Here is a 27870-nt window from a genome sequence, read left to right as displayed (position 1 = left end):
TTGAAGCCCACATTCAGAGTGAGTCTTCCCTTCTCCTTCTAACTTCAATGTACCCACTCTCCCAGACACTAGAGGTGTGTCTTCCAGGTAACTCCAAATTCCCCTAAGATGACAATGAAGAAAAATGATAACAGTCTAAACCTTCCTTTGCTTCTCTGCGGTCCATCTTTTGTTTTTAGGAAGCGGTATCTTTAAAGTATCATTCAGATCACATGACTGCTGCAAACCCTGCAATGACTCTTGTTTCCCTTAGAGCAAGGGCTCCACTCATGTGATGGAAATATGTTCCATGATTTCCAGTGGGTGCTAGAAATTATTGGGACCTAAGGGAATGGACTTCTTTATGTATATATTGCTATGATAAAGTTGTACTTTATAAATTACAAAGAGTAAGATATTAGCAAGCATGACTATCAATTAAATGGAACAATTGATAATTTAGTATAATAAAAGTTCCTTAAGATTTATGATTTTTTATTTTCGAGAATTTCCATTTAATTCTATTAACCTTAAGTGACCATGTTACCAGAGAGGCTGGAAGATACTGAGATCAGAAACTACAAACCACTTCTAAGGGACAGCTACTGCAAAAGTCTCTATGTGACCTAGGTGCCCACTGATTCCAGATCTTTGTATCCCATCCCCTTCACTTGTTCAGCTCCAATCCCACAGTTATTCTGTTCCTGCTGCTAGAACACACCACAGTCTTATTTAAATCTCTGTGTTAGTGATTACTCTGACCTAAATGGTCCTCCTAATATCTATCTATATGCCAATAGCTCAATTTTCATTGCTTGGTCAAATTTCACATTCTCTAAATCCTCCTCTGAATCTGTTTAATAGGTAATTCATTTCTGTTCTCTTAATCCAATACTCTAGCCCCTCCTTAGCCTACTTTAACTTTGTTCCCTCTAAAGCACTGGAGCCTCATGTGTTAGGTATGTTGCAGGAACACGGACAAACAAGCAGTAAAAATGTAAATAAGCACTGTGACTGCAGGAAGCTTTCTTCTGTTCCATCATTGTCTAGTAACACGGATGTAGAGCAATGCTTGGCCTAGATTACATGTTAAACAAATGCTGGTTACTTGAGTGTATTAATAAATATAGCTTATATTACAGATAATAAAAGTGAGAGAAGAAAATGAGAAAAGTCAAGGAAGAAAACAAATCAGCATCAGAAGATAAACAAAATTAGTGGCATGTTTGTTAAATTAGGACAGTCACAGAAGGCCAACAGTGAGTTAACGTCTGGGCTGAAGAGGAACTCACGATGAGAAGCCTCTTTATCTACGTTCCTCAGAGAGTATTAGATGAGGTAAAGAAAACAGTAGATTCCTAGCCTCTACAATGCCTTTAAGAAACATCATCATGGATAATATGCAGTGATAGCTACAAAGTCTACAAGAAAAAAACAAAGGGTCTTAGTGGTACCTGGTGATCAAGATGCTTTTCTAAAAATGACCATGTCAGCAATATGTGTAAAATATGTGGCCACAAAGGACCATAGTTTGCCTATAAATCATTTCCTCAGTTGTGCCTTAAACACGCTTTTTCAGAAATGCTCAAGAACTTTCTATTGATATTATATGCATTTGTACGCTGGAAGAAAGAAAGCACCTTTAAAAAATAGATGAAGAGTTTTGGGGTGGAAGGAAGTGGTTAGAATGTTTGGTGCTAGAGCATGGGCTTCTGAAATTTCCCAGATGGCTGACTATATGACATTTGGTTGCTTTCGTCAGCTTGGGCTGTGACTACATTGTCTTTCCCCCACCTGTTCAGTGGTTTTGCTTTGAATAGGGAAGGCTTCAGTCTCGTGGCTAAAGGGTACCTGAGACTGGAGTTCCCAGTAATACCTCAATGACAGGCTTATATAAGCAACACAGACTGAGTTCTGCTGAGATTGAACTTCCTTAAAAACAAAAAAACAAACAGTCAAAAAATCCCTGTGAACTCATGACATTTCATCACACCACTTCTAGTTAAAAAAAAAAAGGTACTGTCAGCATTTACGCTTCCGCCACATTAAATAGCACACCACGTTGAAGGCCGGAAGGGTGCGGATGCGCTTGCCAGAAGCATCACTTTCTCTTGATTTTGGATGTTCATTGCATTCTTCCTGCCCTATAAGGATGATTTTTAAAACGTATTTTTCCTATCAGCCTGAACCACTAAAATATACCATAAGATTCATCTATACCACTAATAGACATGTATACAAAGGACAATTCATCCTACTACAGAGACACTTGCTTAAACATGTTCATTGCCATTCTATTCATAATAGTCAGAAGTTTGAAATAGCCTAGTTGTCATAAACATATCAATGGATAAAGAAAATATACATTTTCACAGAGGCTATTAATCAGACGTAAACAAGAAGACAATGAAAACCCAAAACAACAATAAGTAAAAGTGATATAAAATTTACAGTAAATGGATGGAACTCTAAAAATAATCTTAGGTGAGGTAACAAAGGCTCAAAAAGGCATATACAGTACATTCTTGCTTATATATGGATGATGTTAACTCTTCAATAAGTGGGCTATAATTTGTATACCCAAAAGAAATTTGAATCTAGAGATGGTTAAGAGAAAGTAGCACAGTGTGAACAGAAACTTCTACTGGGAAAGCACCAGGTGTATTCCAGGAACATGTAATGAGACCAATGAGGACTAAGTGAAAGACCTGGAAACATCATATTGAAATAAGTTGAGAATTGATTATGGAGGGATTTGAATTCCATGTTTGGGTCACCTATCTAATTCTTCAGGAGGATGTTATGGATTTTATGACACAGAGAACATCCACCCAGAGAGACAGTATGTGGTATGGTACATAGTAAACAAATAATCCCAGGTTTCTAGTTTTAAACTAAATTTAATTTTATAGCAATTTAATTTAATTTTAATTTATATGTATTTAATAGAATAGGAATAACTATAACAAGCCATTGGAGAAGTTTAACCAGGAGAGTAAATGGTAAAACTTTGTTTGCAGTATCATTGTAATAGATGGAAATATATTCAGGAGATGAGTTACTATCAGTAAATGAAAGAGACAGTTAAATAATTCATGGGTAAGATGGTGATGTTGGTAAGAAGAGAACAAGGACACAGATGTTTAGGAATGGAGACAACGAGGACTTGTGGATATGGGTGGAGCTAGGAGACAGAAGTACATTGGAAAACAGAAGAAGCTGTGGGAAGGGGCCTTTGGCAACTGGTGTGACCCATTGTCATATGATCAGTGCAGTATTTTATTATTCAGATTTACATTCATCTCTATTCTTAGTACAGACCCACTGGAACTATTTTCCCTTGAGGATCTGTGATCAGTGCCACTTTCTACTCTAGACCAGCCTTTATGTAACTGAAAGCACGGGATTTCTCAAAGTTTAATGAGAAATTTATCATTTTTTTATCATTTTTACGAGGACTCTTCAATAGGCAGTTGGTACCCATGGTCACCTTAGCACTGAAGCCCTTCAAAACTCCCATCCCTTTGCCCCTATAGCCTTTACAAGATGCCTTGCCCTGAGTAACATCTTTTGCTCCATTTCTATTACTCATCATCATTATGACCACTTCCGGATCTCTTACCATAAGTTCATACATTAGCAATAACTTTTGCACTTGGAACTGTTGTCACCTCCTTAGAGAAACCCTACCATCTACTAAACAATTAAAAGGAAACTTGGTTATAGGTGCTGAGGAATAACTGTTACCAAAGCATGTGCATAGATGCTAATGTATGGTCCATTGCAATTATTATTTATATAAAATAATTAGTAATACTGATTGTCATACTCTGATAGAAATTGGATTAAACATTTACCGATGTTATATGGTTTTCTGAAAAAAGTACATTGCTGAAGAAATAGATGAACAGTGAAATTTTCCCCTCAGGAGAAATAGTACATCTAATTTAATAGTACAACAGACAAGATTGATCTGATTCTAGTGTCAGCACACCTGACCATGACACCAGGTGTGACTAAGTTTATTGGGGATAGAGGACCTCATTCATTTTAATATTCTCTCCTCAGATGCCTTCACTAATATTTTACTGAACTCGTTATTTAATAAATGAATAGATACTAATAGAAATCTTGAACAATTGAAATGTGTTTTAATAACTGACAAAAGCTTAATCCATTTTCTACTCAGCTAACAGGCAAAAGCCTCTCATGACTGGGAAGTCGTGGTTATTGTGGGAATTTCTGTATAAGACCTAGGACTATGTTTGTGAATGTCCAGGCCTTTCTGGTCACTTTCATTTCGCTGTTATCAGAAAGTCTATTCCTACCTTTAAGCCCATTAAAGACAAAATAAAACAAATCGGGAAATCAAAAATCTTTTAAAATAATTACTCTCAGAATTTAGACACCTTGGTGGATCTTCTGATTGACAAATCTATAATGAGTGTAATATTAAAGTGGAGACATCACAAAAGGTTGTTGGGTGTAGTATAAATTCTAATGAATGGCTTCTTTCCTGTTTTCTTGGGCAGTTTTATAAAAATAAGTAGCACCTTTCATTTAGTTACATTTGTGGTTCAAAGAGACCTGATTTTTGCAAAAGCGACTTGGAATTTTGAGTAGGTTTAAAAACTCTTATTAACAAGTGTGAATATTTATCAAGTTCTGGTATATGTGAAGTGTTTCATTGACTCATGTAACATATCTTCTGCTTTTCTTGTTTAAAAAAGAGAGAGAGAGAGAGAGAGAGAAACCCTGAAGCCAGGATTACCAATTTAAGACCCAGATTATTCTATTACAGACTGTTTTTTGAATGTCTTTAAATACTCCTCTATGTTTTCTGAACTATCTAGATTTCTTCTCATTTTACAAATGCAGCCATTGGTTAGACAAAGCTCTTCCCACCTTCCAAGTTCCTCAGATTCCTTGGCTTTTTCCTGAATTGATTCAGCTTCCTGAAAGCTATCTTCCTTTGTGACTAGATTTATCAAGGCAAGGGGAACATATTCATTTTTTTCTTAGTCACAAAAGCATACTAACACTATACCTTAAAAAAATAAAATAAAGTTTCAATTTTAAACAACGGTAAAAGTAATGAAGAAGCAATTATAAAACCTGCTGCACAGAAACAAGAATAGGCTTAAAACAAAGAACGGTCTGAGCAAGGCCAGTGAGGCTTCATAGCACTTCCACCCCCGCAGCACCTAACTTAATTGTTCAATTTATTTCCTTGTGAGATCTATCTAGATTAAAAGAAAAAACTGGCTCTGCTCTTGATATTTTGTTCTCTGATGGTTTTACTTGCCTGTAGGTTCAGGGTGGTCTTTATGCTCCTCCATGGGATGGTACTTCCTTTCGTTGTGAGTGCAGATCATCTTTCATAGGTTGTCAGCGAAGTTCTATGCTGATTATAGAGTTATCAGAATGTCTATGTGACAACAACCACAGGTTATTAGCCCATGATGGTGCCTTTTAATTTCTTTATTTAAAAATCTTTGGGGATGGGCTGGAAAGATGCCTCAGTGGTTAAGAGCATTGCCTGCTCTTCCAAAGGTCTTGAGTTCAATTCCCGGCAACCACATGGTGGCTCACAACCATCTGTAATGAGGTCTTGTGCCCTCTTCTGGCCTGCAGATATACACAGAGGCAGAATGTTGTATACATAATAAATATTAAAAAAAAAAACTTTGGGTATGCTGGTGTGTAAACACATAAATGTGCCACGAAGTAAAGAATATGCAGAAAGAACTTTACTAAACACTTCTTCCATCATTTTAAACCTTGATTTGATGGTATTATTTCTTCTTGTAGAAAAATTTTAAAGAAAATAAAATATGACCTACCATTTCATCTACAAAAAAATACTTGCAAATACATTTCTAAAGGGTGATTACAATAATTGATCACAATACATTCCTCCATAATAAGCACCAGCAAGCTTATGTTCTATATTCAATGAGAAACATACTTTTTCTTTTCTTTTGATTTGTAAAGGACAAGGTCAGAATACAACCCAGTCACAGCATATAGCTTCTTCCATCCTCTTATGGAGTCTTTTTCTACCCCCTTAGAAGGGAATGAGCAATTTTATTTATTTATTTATTTGCTTGTTTGTTTGCTTATTTATGTATTATTGAAAATAGATTCTTCTCTCAAACAATACATCCTGACCATAGTTTCCCCCCACTCCACTCTTCCCAGTTCCTCTCTCCTTTTTCCCAGATCCACTCCCCTTCCATTTGCCTTTAGAAAAATAGCAGGCCTCCAAGACACCATAACCAAACTCTTTTGTTGAAACTCAGCTTTGGAGTTGAGTCTTGGATCGTGGTCATCTGCTCACCTGGGAATTCTCACACAACAGAAGCAATCTTCCATAATCATGTGGGTTTTAAGAGCTTAGCCACTTACGGACACGCTGGTAAGATTTTATGTTGTACTCCTATAGGGACACAGCTCCTAGGGACAGTTGAGCAGACACTGCAGCCATCCCTCTACCCACCGGATCTGGCTTTCTCTGATGTAGAAGAGTCTCATTCGCTTGGTGACTCATTACTCCCATGCCATTAAAATGTTTTCTCTAGAGCTTGGAAAGACATAAACACTGTCCATACCTATTTATCCTGAATGATGTCATTCTCTGAAAATAAAAAAAAAAAAGAATGCTTCTTTCACACAATGCTTGTCCTCAAGTCTTGAAGTTTCTGGTAGTGTTTCCATTTATTTCTTAAATTAATGCATACATTACCTTTAAATAAAAAATAGATCCACGTGGTAATGCAGCTGTTCTCTTTTTAGTCCCTTCCTCTGATCTTGTGAATAGAACACAGGCTGGTGTTAATATCTCTATCACTTGCAAAACTCCCTTCTTAACTGTGAATTGTTCTCAGGTTCAGAAATCTTGGCTAGCAACAGAATTTAGCAATGCTGTTTTGTTTTAATTGCACTTATTTTTAGAGCTTCTTTTTGTTTATATAAGTGAACTTCCTGTTAAGTAGGCAGCAAATAGTAATTTTTAAAGAATAAACAAGTCATGGCTGGTAATATTTTGAGCACTTAGTTGTATATTATGCCATGCTTTAAAGGAGCATGATATAATTCAGTGTCTCCTTTCAGTGTCACTGGGGAAGAGTTGCTATTATTCTTGCTTAAAGTGAGGAACCAAGGAAAAAGGAATATTTTGCTCAAGGTCACAACTAAATGAGTACCAGTGCCAGAAGTCGGGTTTTAAACCTCCACCTCATACTACCTCCCAGTCCAGGGAAGCAAAGTTAGCATGTGTGAATGATGCATGCAATGTAGAAGTTACTGGAATACTTAAATGCAAAGTTATATGCTATATTCATTTTCTAGGCAAGTTTTAACTTACAGTTATAAATGTGGGATAAAATTTTTCTTATAGATAGTAGGTTGAATGGTATGTCTGTCGTTTTGAATGGATATTTTTGACCAAATTGTTTTCTTTGTTTAAATCTGTTCTCTTCATCTGGAAAGTATACATAATAACTACTTCATCCGGATACACACAAAACTGCATTTTGCTGCAAAGATTACAGGTTATATTCTTTAGAGTAACTCCTAACCTATGGTTACTAATCAAAATCATTGCCGAATATGTTATCAGAGAACATTATCTTCTAATTAGAGTTTTAAAAAGACCCGGGGTTTTAAATCTAGTTTTGTAATTTCCTATCCATGTTGACTTCATAAATTTACATTTGTGAAATAGAAATGATAATTAATCAAACTACTGTTTTATTTTTGGAATAAAATAATGTCATAAAGCATAGACTGAGACAATACTGCAATAAGTTATTATTTGACAGACAATTATGATGAACCTATAAAGATCATAGAATTTCTGCTAGTATTAGTTTTATAACAGATTATTTATTTGATTAATAGTCTATCTAGCTTGCCTATAGTATGAAATCATTAAGAAATCAATGTTAACCGTCAGTTACAAACCTAAGAAAGTGGCTTACAATTATTTTGCTACAACTGCTCTCTAATGCAAATGATAATTATTATTAAAGAATCACTCACACAAAATAAATTGATTAAAGTAAGCAGTTGTATTGGTTACTTTTCTATTGCTCTTACAAAACACTATGAGCAGTGCAATTTATAAAATAAAATGTTTAATTGGGTTTACAGATTCAGGTTAAAATTTATGGTGGCAGAGCAAAGACATGAAGGCATGCAGCTAGAACAACAGCAGAGAGCTCATAACCCATTCCACAGCAGAAGGTAGACAGAGCGCACTGGGAAGGGTTTTGATGCTTTATAACTGCCTGTCGCCTAGTGATACTTCCTCTAACAAGAGCTCGCCTTCTAATACTTTCCAAACCGCTACCAAAGACCAAGTACTCAAATATGTAAGCCAATGGAGGCCATTCTCATTCAAATTACCTTAACAGTCAAATCCAGAACTTGCCTGTTTTGTGGTTTAAAGCTCCTTATAAAAACCCATGCTACAGATATGCAGACGAGTACTAGTTAGATGCATTTGGGGTCTATTGCTAGTTCATTAAAGATGTCCTAAAGATATGCAGACAGATACTAATTAGATACATGCTTTCATTTTTGTCTGTTGCTAAAATAAACTTGTGTGTATTTTAGTAACATAACTAATTACTTGGTTACCAAAAAAAAAAAAAAATTAAAAAATCTGTGTCAAGATGGTTAAAGTGTGAGGAGTGTGAGGTAGAAGTAGATGAAATAGCTGTTACCACAAGACACTATAATAAGGACCTGTGGGTTTATATTCATGATTAAGTGCTGTTATTCATTCTACTATACAGCATCAATGTATAAGGATACTCAAAAGAACAGGGAATCTCTAGCATAATTATCTGATAAAAAAAATGGTTCTTCTCTGGAAGAACCTGTATTGGAATGCACTAGAAACTAAATAAGACAAATTTATCATTTATTACTTGTACATCTATCAAATTACAACAATATTTTCCTAGATGCCTTTGAAATTAGTTTACCACCTAAGGTATAATTAAAATAGAGTATTGCTCCAGGTCTCAAAGGCATACTTTTATATCATTGTTTCTACCTAACCACTTAAGATGTGTGTGAAATAGGCAGGCAGACGGACGGCGCAAAAAAAAAAAAAAAAGATGTGTGCGAAATAGTCTAAATGATTTAGTTTCCCGAGTTTTTTTCCTTTTAAAGCTTCATTTTGTGTTTTACCAGTTATTGTGGTAGAACTTGGACTTGGGTCACCCCATCATCTTTGCTGTGTTCTCAACTATGACCCACATTCAACCATTTAGGTTGGAGGGTGGAATGATAATATGATGTCACCAAACAAATCACCCACAGTGGCTTATTCTTCCTCTGCAATGTTTTTTCCTTTATTCTCACACATGTATTTCTATAGTGTTGCTGGCTTGGCTACTGAATGCACCATCATAAGCTCCCTGAAAACACGTTACAATGGATGTAAGTCATAACTGATACTGAAATGCTGAGTATTTTCCAGATCAAAGTACTGTCAAAGCTCAAATGGTCCATAATAGCTTAGTGCAGATGCTGCTGTGAGACACAGGATAGAACACTATTTCTGAGGTTACTGTGTAATGGTGAAATTGACTGATGGGGTTTCTGATTACCTAAACCTCTGTTTACATCATAATTACAGATGAAACTTCAGACAATCACCTATTAGAATGTTAGTGCTGTAGAAATCCTTCGTATATGCAAAAATGACACCCAGTTCTTTCCAAACTTGTGTGATAAAAAACGTGACTTAAACTGACCCAAGCCAGGCATTTAAAGGGCTTTACAGGCTCTCTGTCTGAATCTCCACTGCTATAAACAGAACCAGTGAACAATTAGAAGGAATTAACTCTAGGGTCTACAAAACAGTATGATTATCTATCTATCTATCTATCTATCTATCTATCTATCTATCTATCTATCTATCTATCTAGATATGCATATGTACATATATTGCAATAGTACAACAGTTTGTGATTGCCAACATACAGAAAATACTAACATAACAAGGAAAGCCAAGACTGATCAGACTTGTTCTGAGAGAGTGAAAAGATCTACAAGGGGGAAAATGGGAAGTGCTAAAGGACTTAAAACTAGAGAGCTTAATAGGTAACTCTATGTCAGTTTGTTGAAAATTACACAGAGAAGCAACTCAACTCACAGATATGAGCTCCGCTAAATTCTTTAGTAAACTTGAATAGTTCAATAAGAGGATTATTCTTAGGCAGTACAGAAAGAATAGTCAGCAATGCTTAGAATCCTGATAATAGAAGCCTTAAAACTCAGTACTCATACCCTCTTCAAGCCTAAGTGGCTGTTTTGGGTTTCAGTTCTTTTTATTGACTTTTTATGAGAATTGACTTATAAATAGCAGTATAAATATGTACCTGTACATATCCAAATTATTTATGGTATGCTGATATCTTTAAGAGGGTTGTCGTTGATAAATGTCCCCACATAAGTGTTGCTAGTCTCCTTTGTAAGAGAATAGTGTGTTGAAGAAAAAACTTTGAAAGCTTAAAGATTTATTTTTTTCAAAGTTTTATTCAACAATCTTCATGTGCCACGAAAGTTGAAAGTGATGAAGAAATTATAGTCAACATGCCAAAATATACTAGCTAACATACAAAAAGGCTACTAATAAAGATACAACAGCTTCCTTTAGTATGTGGCTGGGGTAACAGGTTGACATCATCTGAGCAGAAAAAATGAGAAAGCAGAAAGTATAAAAGTGGAGCTATTTGTTTCTGTAAAAGATGGCATGGGGACACTGGGATCATTACAAAGAATGTATGAGGGCATGCAGACTCTATTTGGCCTTGGGGGCTGTTCTGGACACCAGGAAGTCTGGAAGGCAATGCTCCAGGCAAAATAGCATAAGGACAAGAACTGTGCACCATGCAGAGAATGGATGGAGCAGTAAGCAGTAAGAGGGAGTGGGGAGGGGCAAGTAAAGCACAGGAAGATCACATTAAACATCCCTTATGATTTCAAGACTGACCACTTGGTATACATACAGAAGTAATATTATACATACTGAGGAGGTTATATTTAGGAATATGTATATATAGAAATATTTACATGCAGTAACTATTAGAAGGTTTGGGTAGAGGAAATCCAAGAGAAAAATACAATCATATTGTAATCCCAAATATTAAACTGTATCTTTTATGGGAAAACTGGATGCACATATGTGTGAAAACCCCTCTGTATTTAGGCATCAGAAACATTGTCAAGTGTCAAGACGCTATGAGACTTCTCTGAACAAAGAACAATATCCTGGGAGCAGGAAAAAAATTTACTGATACATAAATAAAGAAAGCAATTTGATACCTATATCTTGCCATTGGCTTAGTCCATGCAAGGTCCAATGATGGGGAGGCAGATTCTGTTGCACTGTTTATGGCGGTGACAAGATGACTCAGCATTTAGCAATATTTGCTGCTTAATCAAAAGGACCAGAGCTCAGATCCCAGCAGCCACATATGTTCACAGATACCTACGTCTGTAACTCTAGCTTCATGGCATCTGACACCAAAGCCTCAATGGGTCCCTGCACATGTTTGAGTGTATACATTCACACAAGCACACACAGATGTTTACACACATATAAACTGAATTTAAAAGTATAAATAAATCGACATTTATATTTCAGTTTTAAAGGGTCTGTCATATGGTCGTTACATCCAAGTTAATTTAGATTGAAGTGGTACAATACAATACACCTGAACATATATTTATTTCTTAATTTCCTTCTATTGGAACTTCTTAATTTGTTTTATATTCTTCCATAGAACTTCTATGAAAAACATTGCTACAAAGCAAATATTCAGCTTCAGTGAACTTATTGTTTTAAGTACATAAGGTGTGCTACATATTGACATACGGTGCATTTATTGTTCTTATTGTCATTGCTGTGAGATAGGTTTTTATAATAAAAAAAACGGGGTGCTGCCGGGTGATGGTGGCGCACGCCTTTAATCCCAGCACTCGGGAGGCAGAGGCAGGTGGATCTCTGTGAGTTCGAGACCAGCCTGGTCTACAGAGCTAGTTCCAGGACAGGCTCCAAAGCCACAGAGAAACCCTGTCTCGAAAAAGAAAAAAAAAAACGGGGTGCTGGCAGTGTACCTCAACCTTGGTATTAGAACATTCGCTAGTATGCATGTTGCCATTGGTTCAGTCCCGTTACACACACACACACACACACACACACACACACAAACACACACACACACACAGAGAGAGAGAGAGAGAGAGAGAGAGAGAGAGAGAGAGAGAGAGAGAGAGAGAGAGAGAGAGAAGGAAAGATAGATTTTTAGGAAGTAGGAAAGGTAGTAGAGAGAACTGATTATTCTTCAACCAATGTTCCTTAGTATCTGTATTCCATGTAAATGTGGTATATTGTCAAAGCCAGGAAGGTGACATCAGTACATGTGTGTGTGTAGCTCTCTGCTACCTTGTAGCTTGATGAATGGCATACCCATCATACCATCAAGATTCAGGATTAGTTCATTATTACAATGCCCTGTTTATTCCCCTTTTTTGTCGTGTCTCCTTGATCCCTACCTATCAAAAATCACTAGCAATTTTTCCTATATTTGAAAAAACGTTGTTTTAGGAACATGATCTCAGGGAAACTAGAATATGTAACTTTTCAAAACAAAAATTTTGCAGTTAGAATAATACTATATGGCACTTCTATTTAGAAACTTGCATCTTTCAATTTTTATCCTTCTCTGTCCTTCAATTATTTGTCTTTGTTTTTTAGTCAGTATTCTTCCATAATTCTGAGTAGTGCTCACTTCTTTAAGACAATCTTGGTCATTTATGATTTGTCATTATAGATGAAGCTGCAATGAGCTGTGTTCAAGATTTTGTCACAGTCTTAAGAACTATCTTTCACAGAGATTGAGGTGTCAAATGCTTCAAAGAAACTTTGCTTCTCAGCCTCTAATTAGCTGTTTAAAACCAGACATTTTTGCTTCTTGTCATATGTTAGTTTTCACTCTTCTACATTAACTGTGTACAAATTGTTAGCCAGGTAGTTTCAAAGGAATAATTAACTATGTGATTAGTTCTGGAAAATGTGTTTTAAGATATATGCATAACAACTTAACTGTTTCTTGTATCCTATCTGCATATCATTCACATAAACTGTTGTTTGAGTCTCTGCTGGGTACCAAGTCCCGAGTTGAGTGTTAAGGTCCAGTTCCTGGCATACATTGATTTTTTGAAATATCATGGTTTGGGCATAGAGTTCATGGGGTGCTTTATGCTAGTGTCTTTTAAATTATCCTCAATTTTAGTTTTGTTTGGACTTCATGGGGTTTCTATGGTGATGCTTAAATGTGACTAAGTGTAAATTTTTTGAAACATCTGGGTTGTTGTACTCTGTACTAATACAGGAGAACTACTGGTGAACACCCACACACACACAGTCTCAGTTTGCAAAGTGTGCAGCTTGAGTCTTGCCAACAAGGGTGAGGTTTGGGTGGAGACTGAGCTTGTTCTTCAGCGTTTAACTTCCTTCACTTACTGTGCTTCCCTTTCTCTGAGCAGCACGAAAAAATAATCAACCGACCACAAAGCACTAAAAGAGTGTCGACAGACCCTCTAGGTAAGGACCCTTTGCTTTGTCCTGGTCAAATTACTTTTTACTGTCATATAGTTTACATATCTGAGTTCTTTTATATAAAAAAGTGAGAGAGTTACACTTAATTATCTCAGGAAAGCCCATCAATGGACTTCTTTGAGAATTCATGTACATATAACCTCAAATAGCATTTACAAATATATGATTAGAACTATATTGTAACTCATAGAAATATGAGCTTTATAAAACATTTTGCTCACATAGAAATTCTAGATTTGGCCAATACACTATAGTTTTGTAGCATTGCAAAATTGTTCAACTTCAACTCTAATTTCCATGTGTCAGTACCCAAATGTTGTCAATTAAGGATTGTCTTAGATGTCAGTAAAGGTGAAACTGAGGTGTGCATTCCACTGCAACAAGAAAGAGAAGGTTTCATTGTGTAATGCTGATCACTTTGAGCTCTGAAACCGGAGGGAAAATATTTGGTTGTGGTTATTCATAATTAGTTAGATTTCATATTAACAAGAATGTAGCTACCTAACAAAGATGCATATTTCCAAATAGGACTTGACAGGCTTATCCTATTTAAGTTTTAAATGTATTATTTAATAATGTAAAGACTACAAATTCTGTAATTTGTGCTCATCAAATTTATCATATTGTTCACCATACTTTACTAGGTCCACCAGGAATGGACCGGAATCCTGATTAGCAGTCCTTATGGGTTAGTGTAGAAAATGCAGGCACTCCTCATCTGCATTGTATAGAGAATAGGAATAAACTTTATTATTATATACTTTATCAAAGACATACATTTTAAAAGAGAGCAGGTGAAGTTTGCACAGCTGAAGTGAGTGAAATCTCAGAAAGTTTAATGTTGTTAATTTTTAAAGAAATTTAATGTTTAAATAAAAACACAATATTTGTTGCTGTCAATGACCATCAGATTGTACAAAAACATGGCAGTCCTCATTATGTGTATTAGGAAGTTCCAGGTAGCATCAAAGCTTCAGATGGAAGGATGATCATAGATGGGATTAGACTTGGGTTGTTGACCTGTCCCATGACCAGCAAGGCTAAGTCTGAAAGACAAAAGGATATATTCTAAAGATCTGAATGGAGACGAACTAGGGGACTCCAGGCTTCAGAATTCTAAAAGAGTAGTGCAAATAAAACAGTTCTCAATTTTATTAAGGCAAACAAAGGATAGGGTGATGTTTACAGGTAGATTAAGCAAATACAAGTGCATACACCTGGTGTTATGTCTTATCATCTTGGCCATGTCATGGGGTTAATGGGAACAGACCAGGGTATTCCCTCCATGACCTTGCTTTCCAGTGCATTCACTTATCGGACTTTATTTGATTCTTCCTAGAAGTCCACCTTGTGGGAAGAATATTTTGCACTCTGTCCCATCCACAGTGCACAGTGAGCTCACAGCTTTCCTGCATAACAAAGAAACAATTAAGTGCTTAAAATATTCAAATTAAAAAGCTTAGACAATAGGACTGCCTTTCAATAGATTTATAAAAGTGATTAACAAGATCAGATCAAATCTCAAATTCTTATTAACTGTGTCAAATCTAAAAGCAAGCCAAAATTAATAGCAAGAATATGAACGAGAACTTTAATTCCTTTCAGCAAAAAGATAGAACTTTGTAGGGGTCAGTCTTCCAATACTGTGACAGAATAACTGAGGAAATCAATTTTAAAATGGGAAAGGGACCTAGAGAAATGGCTCAATGGTTAAGAGTACTTGTTGCTTATTCAAAGGAACTCATTTGATTCCCAGTACCCACATGGTGGCTAACAACTATCTGTAACTCCAGTTACAGGGAATATGATGACCTCTTTTGGCTCGTGTTAGTACTGCATGAACATGGTATGCCATACACACAGTCCAAACACGAACACATGTGAAACAAAACAAATAAATGTCAAAAATATTTAAAATGAGAAAAGCTTGTTTTGACTCAGTTTCACCATGACTTCTGGCAGTAGAGTACACTGTGGTGGAAAGATATGGCAGAGGAGTTTTGTTCATCTCATCCCATCAGGAAAAAAATGGAGAGAAACAGAAAGACCTCAGGGCCAAGAAACATGGGTCTTTTAAGTAAAATATTTAAGATCCCAACTACAGAAAGAATGATTAATAGAGTGTCACTATGGCTAGAAATCAAAATACTTGAAATCTGTAAAGTTGAGAGAGTATTTAGACATAAGAGTATGTGACATGGGCTTTGAAAAATTTGAAGAATAGCAGTGTTTAAGCTTACTCAGCCAAACTACCACAATAAAAAATCAAAGAAGCAAACAAAGAAATCAAGACCCAGGCAGCTGGAAATAAGAAAAGGCCAAAGGTTGATAGTTTCAGATTTATAAATATGGTATCTCAGTTGTCTGTTCTATAGCCATATAGATAAGTTCATCACTCACAAAGAGACAAATATTTCAGTTCTAGAGTATGGTCAAGAAAAAACAAAGCTAAAGATGAATCTATAGTAGATTGAGGTATGTTACCTGTAAGAGAGGGTAAGTAAGTAAAATTATATGAATTCATTGGGAGAGACATAGGAAATTGAATATCTGGGGTTGGCAAGTTGGCTTGGCAGGTAGAAGTGCTCTCCATATAAGCCTAAAGACCCAAGTTCAATCCCTGCACTCCACAGCGAGAGAGAACTGACTCCAAATTCCAGTTATCTTCTAACCTACAAATAAACACTATGTCATATGTACATCCACATTCTCATATGTAAACCATAGAAACATACACAAATATTGAATAAAAATTATATTTAGAAAAAATATGCTCTTAAAAAAAATTCAAATGAAATGACACAGGAAGGTTACAATGAGTTACACTGGGGAAATGAGTGAACTGAGGAAAGAGAGAAAAGAAGGAAGCCATGAAATACTGCTTCTGCATATAATAATAATGATGATGATGATGATGATGATGATGATGATGATGATGATGTGGTCAATGGGTGTCACAGAAGATGTAAACCAAGAGCCAGTGGCTGTAAGTAGTAACCAAATGTCTCTAGAACAGTTTGAGTGGGCTTAGGACAGAAGAAAGAATTTGCTGTCCATTGGGATAGAAAATTTTAAATTGACTTTAGAACAATAAGATTTCTAAGTGCATTTGTCAATATCTCAGATAACATGCTTGATACAAAGTAGCATAGCTGGTTGCATTCAATATATTTTTCATGACTTGGGGAAGCCCAAGTAGTTTAGAAAATGCTAAGAAAGCAGGATTAATGTTGGAAACCAGGAAACAATGAAGAGAAAGAGGAAACACATTTTAAGTTGATTCTAAGACCATTATAGATATAGAGAGGTGAGCCTTTAGAGAAGCACTGGGATAAGGCAGGAAGGACTTTGCATGGGTGAGTGAGAAAATGGCAGATAGCTGCTAGTGATGGAGGAAAGTGCTTACTACCCAGGAGCAGAGGAACTGGAGCTGTGGAAATCTAGGGTGTAAGGAAAGTAGTAATGTTGAGAAACTTAGACCACATAGGAGGAAGCAATCTCACTGACTATGAAGCACAAAAATTTTTAGGCTTTGGATGGATGAAGCTCAGTGGTAGAATTACAGTCTACGATGTGGTAGAGAAACTATTGACCATGGAGCAAACCCTGGTCTTGATCTTTAGCAATGCAAAAAGAAAGAAAGGAAAGAAGAGAAGAAAAGAAAAGGAAAGAAAAAAAGGAAAAGAAAGAAAATGAAATGTGAAGCCTGGCTTCTATTTATTTTGGAAACACAAGACAGGACAAAGAGATTGTGGTTAGGGGAGTGAACAGTTATTGGCGAGACTGGTGATGAAGCTGCCTGCAAATTTCAGAAGAAGGAGGGAAAGACATGGAGAGAGGAAGAATGTTACGAAGTGCAATGAACATCAAAATGTGTGCTTTGCCTGATGCTAGGAGAACACTGTTTGGAACCTAACCAGGTTGTATCTGCCCCTTTTCCTAAGTAATCTTCACAGGAAAGTGCATTCAGTAGTTCCTGCAGGTAGTCGAAGCTGAGAGAGACTGCAAACCAGGAGAAAAGTGGCCGTGATAGAAGAGAGTAGGGCATGGGGACCTTACACAGACAGATGGTCTAAATTACACACCGCAACAAATAATGACTGCAAAATGGAATCAGAAATGCAAGAGACGAACAGGTTTCCAGACTTGGTCAGAGCTGTGTTGATCATACTAAATCTACTCAAGGTGTTTGCAGGTCTATATTGTGCAGAGGTCATTGGAAATTTTTGTTAGAGGACCTTCCATAGAAATGCATTCCGGGTACTCTGGCTTTTGTGGATATATGTGTAGTTATATCCCTGTGAAAATTGAGTAGCTGATGTAGTTATTCATCATATTAGTACTAGTAAAAAATATCTGCTTGTACCTGGAAAACATCCTCCAACACAGTACTATTCAAGCAGTGATCTGGACTCCAGCATCAGCATCTACTGAGAGCTCATTAAAACTACCATATGCCTGTCTTACCCTAGTACTTACTGCTCAGTCATTATGTGGATGGAGTATAGAAATCATTTTAACAAGCTCTTCTGCTTCCTAGGGATGCTAGCATTGCTAAGCCTCTGCAGTAGCTGGTACCCTCAGATGACTTTAGTACTGGCAGACATTCGGCAGCCTACCTGGGTTGTCTCATAGTTTCTTTTCTCAGAGGCTAGACCTGAAAGCAGATAGATTTCACATGACCTGGTGAGGAGCGTTAGATCAGCAAGTGACTAAACAAGAATCCTAACCTCACTATCCTCACCTAACCTTACACGTGTCCTGACAGAGGCTCTTTGGGATAATTTACTTCACTGGTTGGCAGAGGAACTCTCTGAAGAAGGTGTCGAGATCCTCACTGCATCCCTTCCTCTGCGCCGCAGCACAGTTCAGCTCATCAAACTCAAGCACCCAGACGATCTGACAGAGCAGATCCACGACCTGCTTTGCTTCTGGAAACGATCACTCCCGACTTCCATGGACAAAATTCGCCTCCTGGCTCGCCATCTCCGCAAGCTAGGCCGGGGTGATCTTGCAGAAGAGCTCAAGTTCAAGTGGGAGCATAAGGTGTTCACGGAACGTCAGCCCTGGTTGGATGTGGCTGCCGATTAAAGGTGTGTTGATTCTTCTTTTATCCTAGAAAATGACTCATGGGTTTTAAAGACTGGGTGTCAACTTTTTCCAGTTACTAAGACAGTTTGAAGTGAGTTGACTTGATATTGAAGTGATTGGAGGAAACAAAGGAGACTCCGCAAACAACTAAAGGCGTCTCTGGGCGTCTGCACCTTCAGTGATGACTGATATGCTTTCTGTAACTAATAGCACCAGGGGTTCAACTAAGCTTACAGGCATTTGCAGCAGAGTTTTCCCAGTGTCTTAGTTACGGTTTCTATTTCTGTGAAGAGACACCATGAACATGGGGGTTCTTATAAAGGAAAACATTTAAATGGATTGGCTTACTTTTTCAGAACTTTAGTCCATTATCATCATGATGCAACTTGATGGTGTGCAAGCAGACATGATACAGGAGAAAGAGCTGGGGGTTCAACATCTTGACTTACAGGTCAATGGAAACAAGAAATGGTTTGAGACCCTGGGCATGGCTTGAACATATACAAACTCTCAAAGTCTGCCTTCATAGTGACATACTTCCTCCAGCAAGCCTACGTGTACTCCAAGACCATACCTCCTAAGAGTGCCACGCACTTTGGGGGCCATTCACTTGCAAATCACCACAACCAGTTTGCAGTTTAATAGATACGGTTGTTTACTAAGTGTGAAGTAAATATATGATATAGAGAATGGCTTTTAAAAATTGTTATATTAAATTAAACTAGTTGTTTGATGACTCCAGGCAATCAATTCCATTTACATGATGACAAAAGCCCACATGTGACAATGTAAAATAATATATACCAATGATAGGCAGAAACATGCCAAATTTAGGACACTGAAACTCTTAAAATAAGTTAGTAGTATAAAACACTTCAGCCTCTTTTTGTCAAAAGCTCTTTCATAACAAGATTGCTTGGAATCGGTGTCTTTTCATACTCATTATCAGGGAAATGAAGCAATACAGAAAAAAATGAAGTTGTGTACAGTAACCCAAGGTCTCTTTCAATTCCTTATAGAGGTTGTTTATTACACAATTAAGAGAAATCTTATTACATAAACATTGGGGTTTAGGTCAGCGAAGGAGGCACAATACTACAGGCTGAGATGTTCTCTTTATTAAGGACCTGAACTCAGGTCAAACTGGGGTTAGTGGCTTTAACACAGAAAAGAAGTTCATAACTAGTCAGCATTAAGCAGAGGTGGCATTAACTAAAGGCATTTTAATATAGGCATCAACATGAGGGTTAAAAAAGAAGAGAAATTCTCAGAAAGAAAGCTACACAGACAGCAAGCATATTGAGAACTTCTTTAAGACAGTCACAATTGGCTGTCATATGTTATTCGTCAAGAAATACTTTTACACAGCATCCAAAAGGACAATGCATATTTGCTTATGTTCTTGACTAAAGAGAACAAAGTAAAATATTTAGCGCCTTTCTAATTGCAAAAAGATTTAATGTTTGTTTTATCCTGCCACTTTTATGTTACATCTGTTTAACTCTGTGAAGCTGTGGTACTTTGCCTTCCTAAAACCACTAATGGTCTAATAAAAAGCTAAAAGGCCAATAAGTAGGAGAAAGTATAGGTGGACTGGCAGGCAGAGACAACAAATAGGAAGAGAAGAAGAGTAGAAAGACAAGTGAATGAAAGAAGAAGAGGAGGATGCCAGAGACCACCACTCAGCTACACAGCAAACCACAAAGAAAGGAGAAAAGAAAGGTATATAGACTAGGAAAGATAAATGTTTGGAGGCTAAAGGTAGACAGGGTAATTTAAGTTAAGAAAAGCTGGCTAGAAACAAGCCAAGGTAAGGCCAGGCATTCATAAGTAAGAATAAACCTCTTTGTGATTATTTGGGAGCTTGATGCCCCCCCCAAAGAGCCAAAAATAAGCAATAACAAGCACAATTTTTTAACCCCTCTCAAAATCTCACTCTCTAACATATTATTTACTTTACTATCTTACACCTATCTTTGTACATCATGAGTATCTGAATTCTGTAAGCAACATACCACTAATATATTCACCTATTTTTTCATATGCATAATCACATATATACACATGGGTATACTATCAAATTTACTTGGATACTTTCACATAGACTCACAGGCATATTATGCCACATGCAGTCTACATCCATGTCTCATATACATATTCAACATGTATATCCTCAAGCACATACATACACACAAATATCTGTACCTGCACACTTATGTTTCATACATTCTGTACAAAGTCTATTCTTCCTCTACCTCTTTTTCTCTCACATACTTTTAAATGCTTATTTTAAAAGAAAATATATACATACATCCCTTAGCACACATTAACATAGTTTTTCCAGTGTTAAAGCATTTCTCATATTATTGTAACGTTAAAACAATAAGGAAACACATAAAAATGTTCCAGAATTCCCTACAGCCACACCCTAGCCCTATGCTCCTGCCTTCTGTCTGATGTGCTAATCTACCTGGATCACATTAGTAGAACCACTGCCTTCCAGTTGGGTGCCTACTGAAGAGACGTCCAAAAGCCTGGAGAGAGGGAGCTGGTTACACAATGTCCCAATTTCCTCCCTGTGATTGTGGATATAAAGCTGTATCTCTCATCTAAACTCCTCCCCAGGAAACCATACTCCCCTGGGTTTTGGTAACTGCTTTGCTCCTTTCTTTAGGTCTGGAGTTTATACCAACTTCCTTGTGAGGAACAGCTGAACTATTGCTTCTGCTTTCTGTAGACAGAGGCTGCTTGTTCTTTTCCTGGCTTCCCAGACCCGAAGTAATCACACTGAAACTATATTAATTGCAACACTGCTTGGCCAATGATTTTAGCATATTCTTAGCTATCTCTTACATCTTAAATTAACCCATTTCTATTAATCTGTGTATCTCCACGTGGTTGTGGTCTACAGGTAAGGTTCTGTCTTGCATCCAACATCTGTCTCCTGCAGTGGTGAAATGGCATCTTCTTTGACTCTGTCTACTCTCTCTATATATCTTTTCCAGCCTGGCTATATTCTGTTAAGCCATTGGCCAAAAGCAGCTTCTTTATTAACCAATGGCAATAAAACATACTCACAGCATACTTATGGAAATCCCACATCAGCTTTCCACGCATTCCCTTTTCTTTTAAGACAAGGCTCCATTAATTATGTCTACTCAATTATCCCACTTCTTTCTTATTGAAATCTCAACCTCACCTTCCCTGCTAGAAACATGGCAGTGTATATTTACAAGGGGAGTCATATATTTTGTATACAGTTCATAGTTTCAAATATTAATGTCTTAATTATGTGTGTTTTTAATTACTTTAAGTGTTTTACATAAAAGATATATCATCATTAATTTTGCAAAATATTTACATTGAGAAATGTAACAGGTATTCTGTGATGTTTGAGTTTTATTTCAATTTTATGCTGGTGAAATGCAGTCATTTTGCTGTGTATGGCCATAGTTTGGTCATTTGCATACTCACCCAAAATTTCATTATGAAAAAATAAAATTATGCACATATTCTTTTTATTAATTTTATTTTTTGGTTTTTCAAGACAGTGCTTCTCTGTGTAACCCTGGCTGTCCTGGAACTTGCTCTGTTGATCGGGCTGGCCTCAGAATCAGAGATCCACCAGCCTCTGTCTCTCAAATGTTGGGATTAAAGGCACACACCACCACCACCCAGCAAATTATTCATATATTCTATTGCAGATTGGCATTGAAATGAATTCTATTTTCAGGTTGTCATATACAGTGCTAATATGAAAATACTTTGCCTACTTTCAGCATATATATGCGTACATTTTTATTTTAGCATACTTCCAAGCATATGCATTCTTTCCTCTACTTAAGAATGAGAGTGAAATGTAGGCTGGTAAAATTAATTTAACCTCAATGCTTGTTTTGTATGACTCAGGGTATGGATGCTTTGCCATTTACATTAGTCACCAGCTTCACCAGTGAAAGCCCATTACCAACATCATTTTGCTAAATATTGAGCACCTTGTTTTAAAAATTAGATAAAAATCAACATTTATTATTCAAGCTAACAAAACCTATGGTGCTTAACCATAGTCATCTTGATTAAATGGTTGTATCTGGAGTACAAAATTCAAGGTGTTTCATAGAAAAATAGAAAGGTCTTAAATAAGTAATGAATGCTTTGAGAACATCATAATTCAGTTTTCAGAAGAGTTGACGTCTGCAGATAAAGGCCTATTTTTCTAAACTAGTACTTCTCAGAAAGACATTATGATATTTTCAATGGAATATTGCATAAAGAAAGAACTAACCTGATGGCACAGATTGTGGGAGTGGCCAACCAAAGACTGATACAACCAGAGACCCATGCCACAAGAGGGAGCCCACCACAGATACTGCCTGGAGGGCCAGGAACCAGAGACCAGACAGCTCAGAGACCTACGATAGAACCAAACAGGCTGGCAAAAAATTCGTACTAATGATACTTTGCTATACTCAGAAACAGGAGCCTGTCAGAATGGTCACCAGTGAGGCTTCATTCATAAACTGATGGGAACAGATGTGCAGAATCCCACAACCAAATGTTAGGCTGAGCTCAGTTAATTTTGTGGAAGGGCGGAGGAAGAGGGAAGAAGGATTTTAGGAGCCGGAAGGATCAAGGTTGCCACAAGAAACCACACAGAATCAACAAACCTGGACTCATAGCAGTCCACTGAAACTGAACCAAAAATCCTGGAAACTTCTTGGCTCTAACCTAGGCTCTATACATATATGCTATAGTTGTGTAGCTTGGTCTTCTTGTGGGTCTCCTAATAGTGGGAGCATGCGATATCTCTGACTCTGTTTCCTGCTTTTGGGACCCCTTTACTCCTAGTGGATTGCCTCTTCCAGTCTTGATATGATGGGAAATGTGTAGTCTTATTGTAACTTGATTTACCATGTTTGGTTGATATCCCTGGAAGGCCTGCCTTTTTCTCAAGGGAAATGGAAGAGGAGTGATTGGTGGCAGGGCTAGGAAAGAGAAAATGAAAAACTGCAACTGAGATATAATATATGAGAGAAGAAATTAATAAAAAAATTTAATTGAACTGGTTCATGAATTCAGTACACTAAGCATCTCTGTCTCCACACCAAGTGGTTCAAGATCCCCTAGATCCCATGACTAGTTACATGGTTTCCACAAGGTTCTACCCCATAAAGACAGGGGTGGGTGAGCGAGAAGGTGAATGTGGTAAGAAGTAAGCACTTGACTCAACCTTCGGTTTGATGTAAAGTATGGGCAGACAAAAGGAAACCTAAAGTATTTAAGTTCTGAAGGCTCCAAACTAAACTTTCCAGCTACTATTGGTGTCTTCAAGAAACTGTTTTTGTTCAGGCAGATTCTTTCTCAGTGAGGAATTCAAATCTGTTGTGGAGTGAGAGATTTATTGAAAGTACAAAGTCTTGTCCCCTCAAATTAAAAAGGCAACAGCATGGGGTAAGAAGGAAAGAGTGGGTGAGGTCCGTGTCAGGGCGGATGTTGGCTAGGGGATTCCCAGCAGCTCACCCAAGCATTGCTTCTGTAATCTAACCTCACAGAAAGTCACAGCAAGTTCTGCACCTTTTCAGAGATGTCATGTCAGTCATTCGATCTTTGACTCACCACCTCGTCCAGTCTTCTCCAGTTTATTATCTAGCACATTAACTAGTTTACTCACTTGTTACCATTGTTTACATTCTGTGAGTCAGCACCCTCTTCTGGGCACATACACAAAGAGCTTGTCTCCTGCTCACTTGGATACTCCTATTACACAGAACTCTGACACCAGGACTCAGCTGGCTGTGGTGGCAACTGTGCTCAATGCCAGTAATCTGGAGGCTGAGACAGCAGAACATCAAGTTCAAACCACCCTCAGCAATATAAGAAGAAATTTTGAATTGAAATTTTTGTCCTGGCAATGATGAAGCATGCATATGCAGCCCATATATGGTAATTCTGTTGAACTTGTCAGTATTGGTTTCATGGTTTAAGTTGATGAGGATGACTGACCAGGTCTCTTCCTCCAGAGAGCACCAGATCTCATTATAGATGATTATGAGTCACCATGTGGTTACTAAGAATTGAACTCAGGACCTTTGGAAGAGCAGGCAGTGCTTTTAACCGACCCTGTCTCAAAACCCAAAATAAACAGAAACAATAGCCAAAACCCTAGAAAATTCTGTTTCAAAGTCCTTTTACTTCTACCCTGAGCTAGTACCCTACCTGATTATCAATCTTGTAGAGCTTATAAACTTGACAGTGTGTTTCTGTTTCCTGAATTCCCAGGATAGGGTTAATGATCATTGAACCTTACCTGCAAGTAAAGCTGCAGACTGTCTGTACACTATTATAATTGTCTATTGATGCATATTTTCTTCCAATCACCTTTTAGCTTTCTTGAGCACAATTCCTTGCCTTTGTGAATTGGTGGGGCCCCAGAGTTTTGCAAAGGACATGGCATACAATAACCACTCAAAAGTATTTTTAACAAGTTAATGAATGGGCAAGAACACATGAAAACACTGACAGGCCATCTGGACTCTTAACTGCTCCATCTTTCTCCCCAAGATAACCTTGTGGGGGAAAATATCGTGTTTGAAAAGAGAAAAATGTATGTGGATTTTAACAGTTATCCCCACTAGTCACAAGCCATAGGTAAAGCTGACCCCAGATTTAATAGGAATCACTACTGCCCCACACATCATACCTCTGAAGCATCCTCTACAAGAGACAGCAGATACCTTACACAGAGAGAAACTTTGTTCTCCAAATTATCCAATGTAAGAAGAATTACCACTTGAAACTGTATCAGTCACAAAGAAGTCCCTTACTTGCCTAGAGGATTGAAGCCGCTTTGACACAGAAAAGCATTCTTGATTTACAAGCCTAGGACCCAGGTTTTGTCCAGATAAAAGGCCTCTAGACCTACTACTGCATATCCATCTCAGATTTAATGTTACCGGGAGGTCCACTTTGCCCAGGAGACTTGATGCTGACCTCTGCATGTGTAGTTCTGTTTTAATTTGTGCCCATTAAAACAATAAACTTACCCCATGTACTCAAATGACTCCTTAATTAGTGTAATGAGACACTGACCATCCCTTTGATGTTCAGCCTCCTTTGTTGAACTGAGTCAGTAAACCCAATTTTGCTGTGTTCCAGATGTGTCCCTGGTCGTCCTTCCCAATCTGTGTTATCTGTATGATCCTCCTGTATAACACAGTAATTTTCAAAATAGTTCTATATTAAGTCAGTATAAATCTGTGGCTGATTCTAGTAAATCTTGCTTGATTTAGCCCCAGGTAGGCCCTAGAAAGCACAACGGCTAAGTCCTTCACAGGCAGCCAGGTTAAGAACGATTTCTTTTCTGGTCAAATAGATTCTGATGCATGTGGAATGGTTGTTAAAATCAGTTTCATACAGTGAGAACTTAGCCCTCTAAATCTTGTACTATGGATAGTCACCAAGTCCCTCAGGTCATGTTTTTGCTCATAAAGTTGAAGGGCAGTGTTCACTGTGTTCTATGTCCTGCCCAAAGCACTCTTGCAATTTTTAACTTTTGTACTTAGCACTGTGCCAAGAGTAATAGGAGGGAAGAAAGAGAACAGAGAAAACTCTGTCTATGCTGACTACAAAGAGTTTTTCCCTTGGAGATGTCATTTGAGAAGATGTATCTGTTCACGAGGCTGAGCACAGTGGAGCCCAGAGCCAAGATAAGAGGGTGGAGCAGGGGAAGAACTCCTCACCCAGTCCCCCCAGGAAGAAAGAAACTCAGGTCTGCAGTGCTGAAATGAGAAGAGCTGACTGTGGTCATGCCTAGGGGCTGACTCCTCAGGAAGCCACTTATTGTATAGTTGATGTGAATTCACTTTTTGTTTCATTTTCAATGATGAAATTATACTCCAATATTCTGCACACTAAAAGACTTAAAGTAGAATGCACTATTTTTATACTTCTATTTAGACTCATTTGGGGTCATTTGTACAGACACTGAGGGCCTCCACCATGAAGTGACCCCAGCCTCACTTCACTGTCTATAACACATTCAGAGACTTTCCTTTTTAAAAGGTCAGTGCAAATGCATCGATATAACCACAAGGGGGACCCCATGTCTCACACAAAATCGAGGAGAACAGCAAGCAGAAAGAGCTTAAAAAGAAATTCCTTTACATATTGAAAAAAACATTTTCATGGTACTTAAGTAATAATATTTTAGAATAAAAGAAAGAATGTGACATATAGTCAATATACTACAAATGTAATTTTTTTGCTAAATTCAGTTCTAGTAGTAATGATTATCTCAAAAGTCTCATACTCATTTGGTACAACAAAACAAAGCATAACGAAACTGCTGTACAGTGCTTTAAGTTAGAATGCATTTTGAGTTTCTTTAACCAAAGCAATGTACTGTTGATGTAATGTAGGATTGGTTATAGGAACAATGTGTAACTCTTTGAAATTTTCTGGGAATGGCAAATACAAATATAATTGATGACACTAAGTATAGGAGAAGGCTGCTTGGTGGTTCCCAGATGCTCAGCAGCTCAGACCCGAAATAATCACACAGAAACTATATTATTTGCAATACTGTTTGGCCAATAGCTTAAGCATATTTCTGGCTAACTCTTACATCTTAATTTAACCCAATTTTAGTAATCTGTGCATCACCATGTGGCTGTAGCTTACCAGGTAAAGTTCCCAGCATCTGTCTCTGGTGGGGGCTCCATGGTTTCTCTCTGACTATGCCTCCTTCCTTTCAGAATTCAGTTTAGTTTTCCCTGCCTACCTCTATTCCCTATGTAGGCCCAAGACAGCTTCTTTATCAACCAATGGTATTTACATCATACAGAGGGAAATCCCACATCACCTCCCCTTTTCTGTTTTAAATAAAAAGAAAATAAACCTTAACATAGTAAAATTACATACAAAGAAACAAGTATCAAGCAAGAATTACAGTTACAATATTTATGATTATTTTATCTTTTATCATAACTAAGGAAAACTGTAACTATAAATTCTTCAACTCCATCAAAGACTCCAGAAGGATACAATATCCTAAGTAACCAGAAAGTGCATTATAAGCAACTTCCAAAACTCTAGAAGAGTCTAGAAACAAAGCTTTGTACTGGAAATCTAGCCAGCTTCCTAGGGATAGTGAGTTCATG

General features: G+C 37.3%; 1 protein-coding gene across 2 annotated transcripts in view; it reads left to right on the top strand.

The window, feature by feature from the left end:
• Window positions 1-27017, top strand: part of Dthd1 (death domain containing 1) — a 62022-nt gene extending 35005 nt beyond the window's left edge. Inside the window, exons 9-11 of one of the 2 annotated variants that reach the window (XM_075943491.1) lie at window positions 13549-13606; window positions 18390-18714; window positions 26986-27017. In XM_075943491.1, the coding sequence (XP_075799606.1) occupies window positions 13549-13606; window positions 18390-18712 (381 nt within the window). In that variant the 3' untranslated portion in view covers window positions 18713-18714; window positions 26986-27017. Of the gene's footprint in view, window positions 1-13548; window positions 13607-18389; window positions 22232-26985 lie in introns of those variants that run through there. The other variant, XM_075943490.1, reaches the window with a different exon arrangement.
• The last annotated feature ends 853 nt before the right edge of the window (window positions 27018-27870 follow it).

Source organism: Microtus pennsylvanicus, chromosome 12 (genome assembly GCF_037038515.1).
Source record: "Microtus pennsylvanicus isolate mMicPen1 chromosome 12, mMicPen1.hap1, whole genome shotgun sequence".
Lineage (NCBI taxonomy): Eukaryota > Metazoa > Chordata > Mammalia > Rodentia > Cricetidae > Microtus > Microtus pennsylvanicus.
This window is presented reverse-complemented; position numbering and strand designations above follow the sequence as displayed.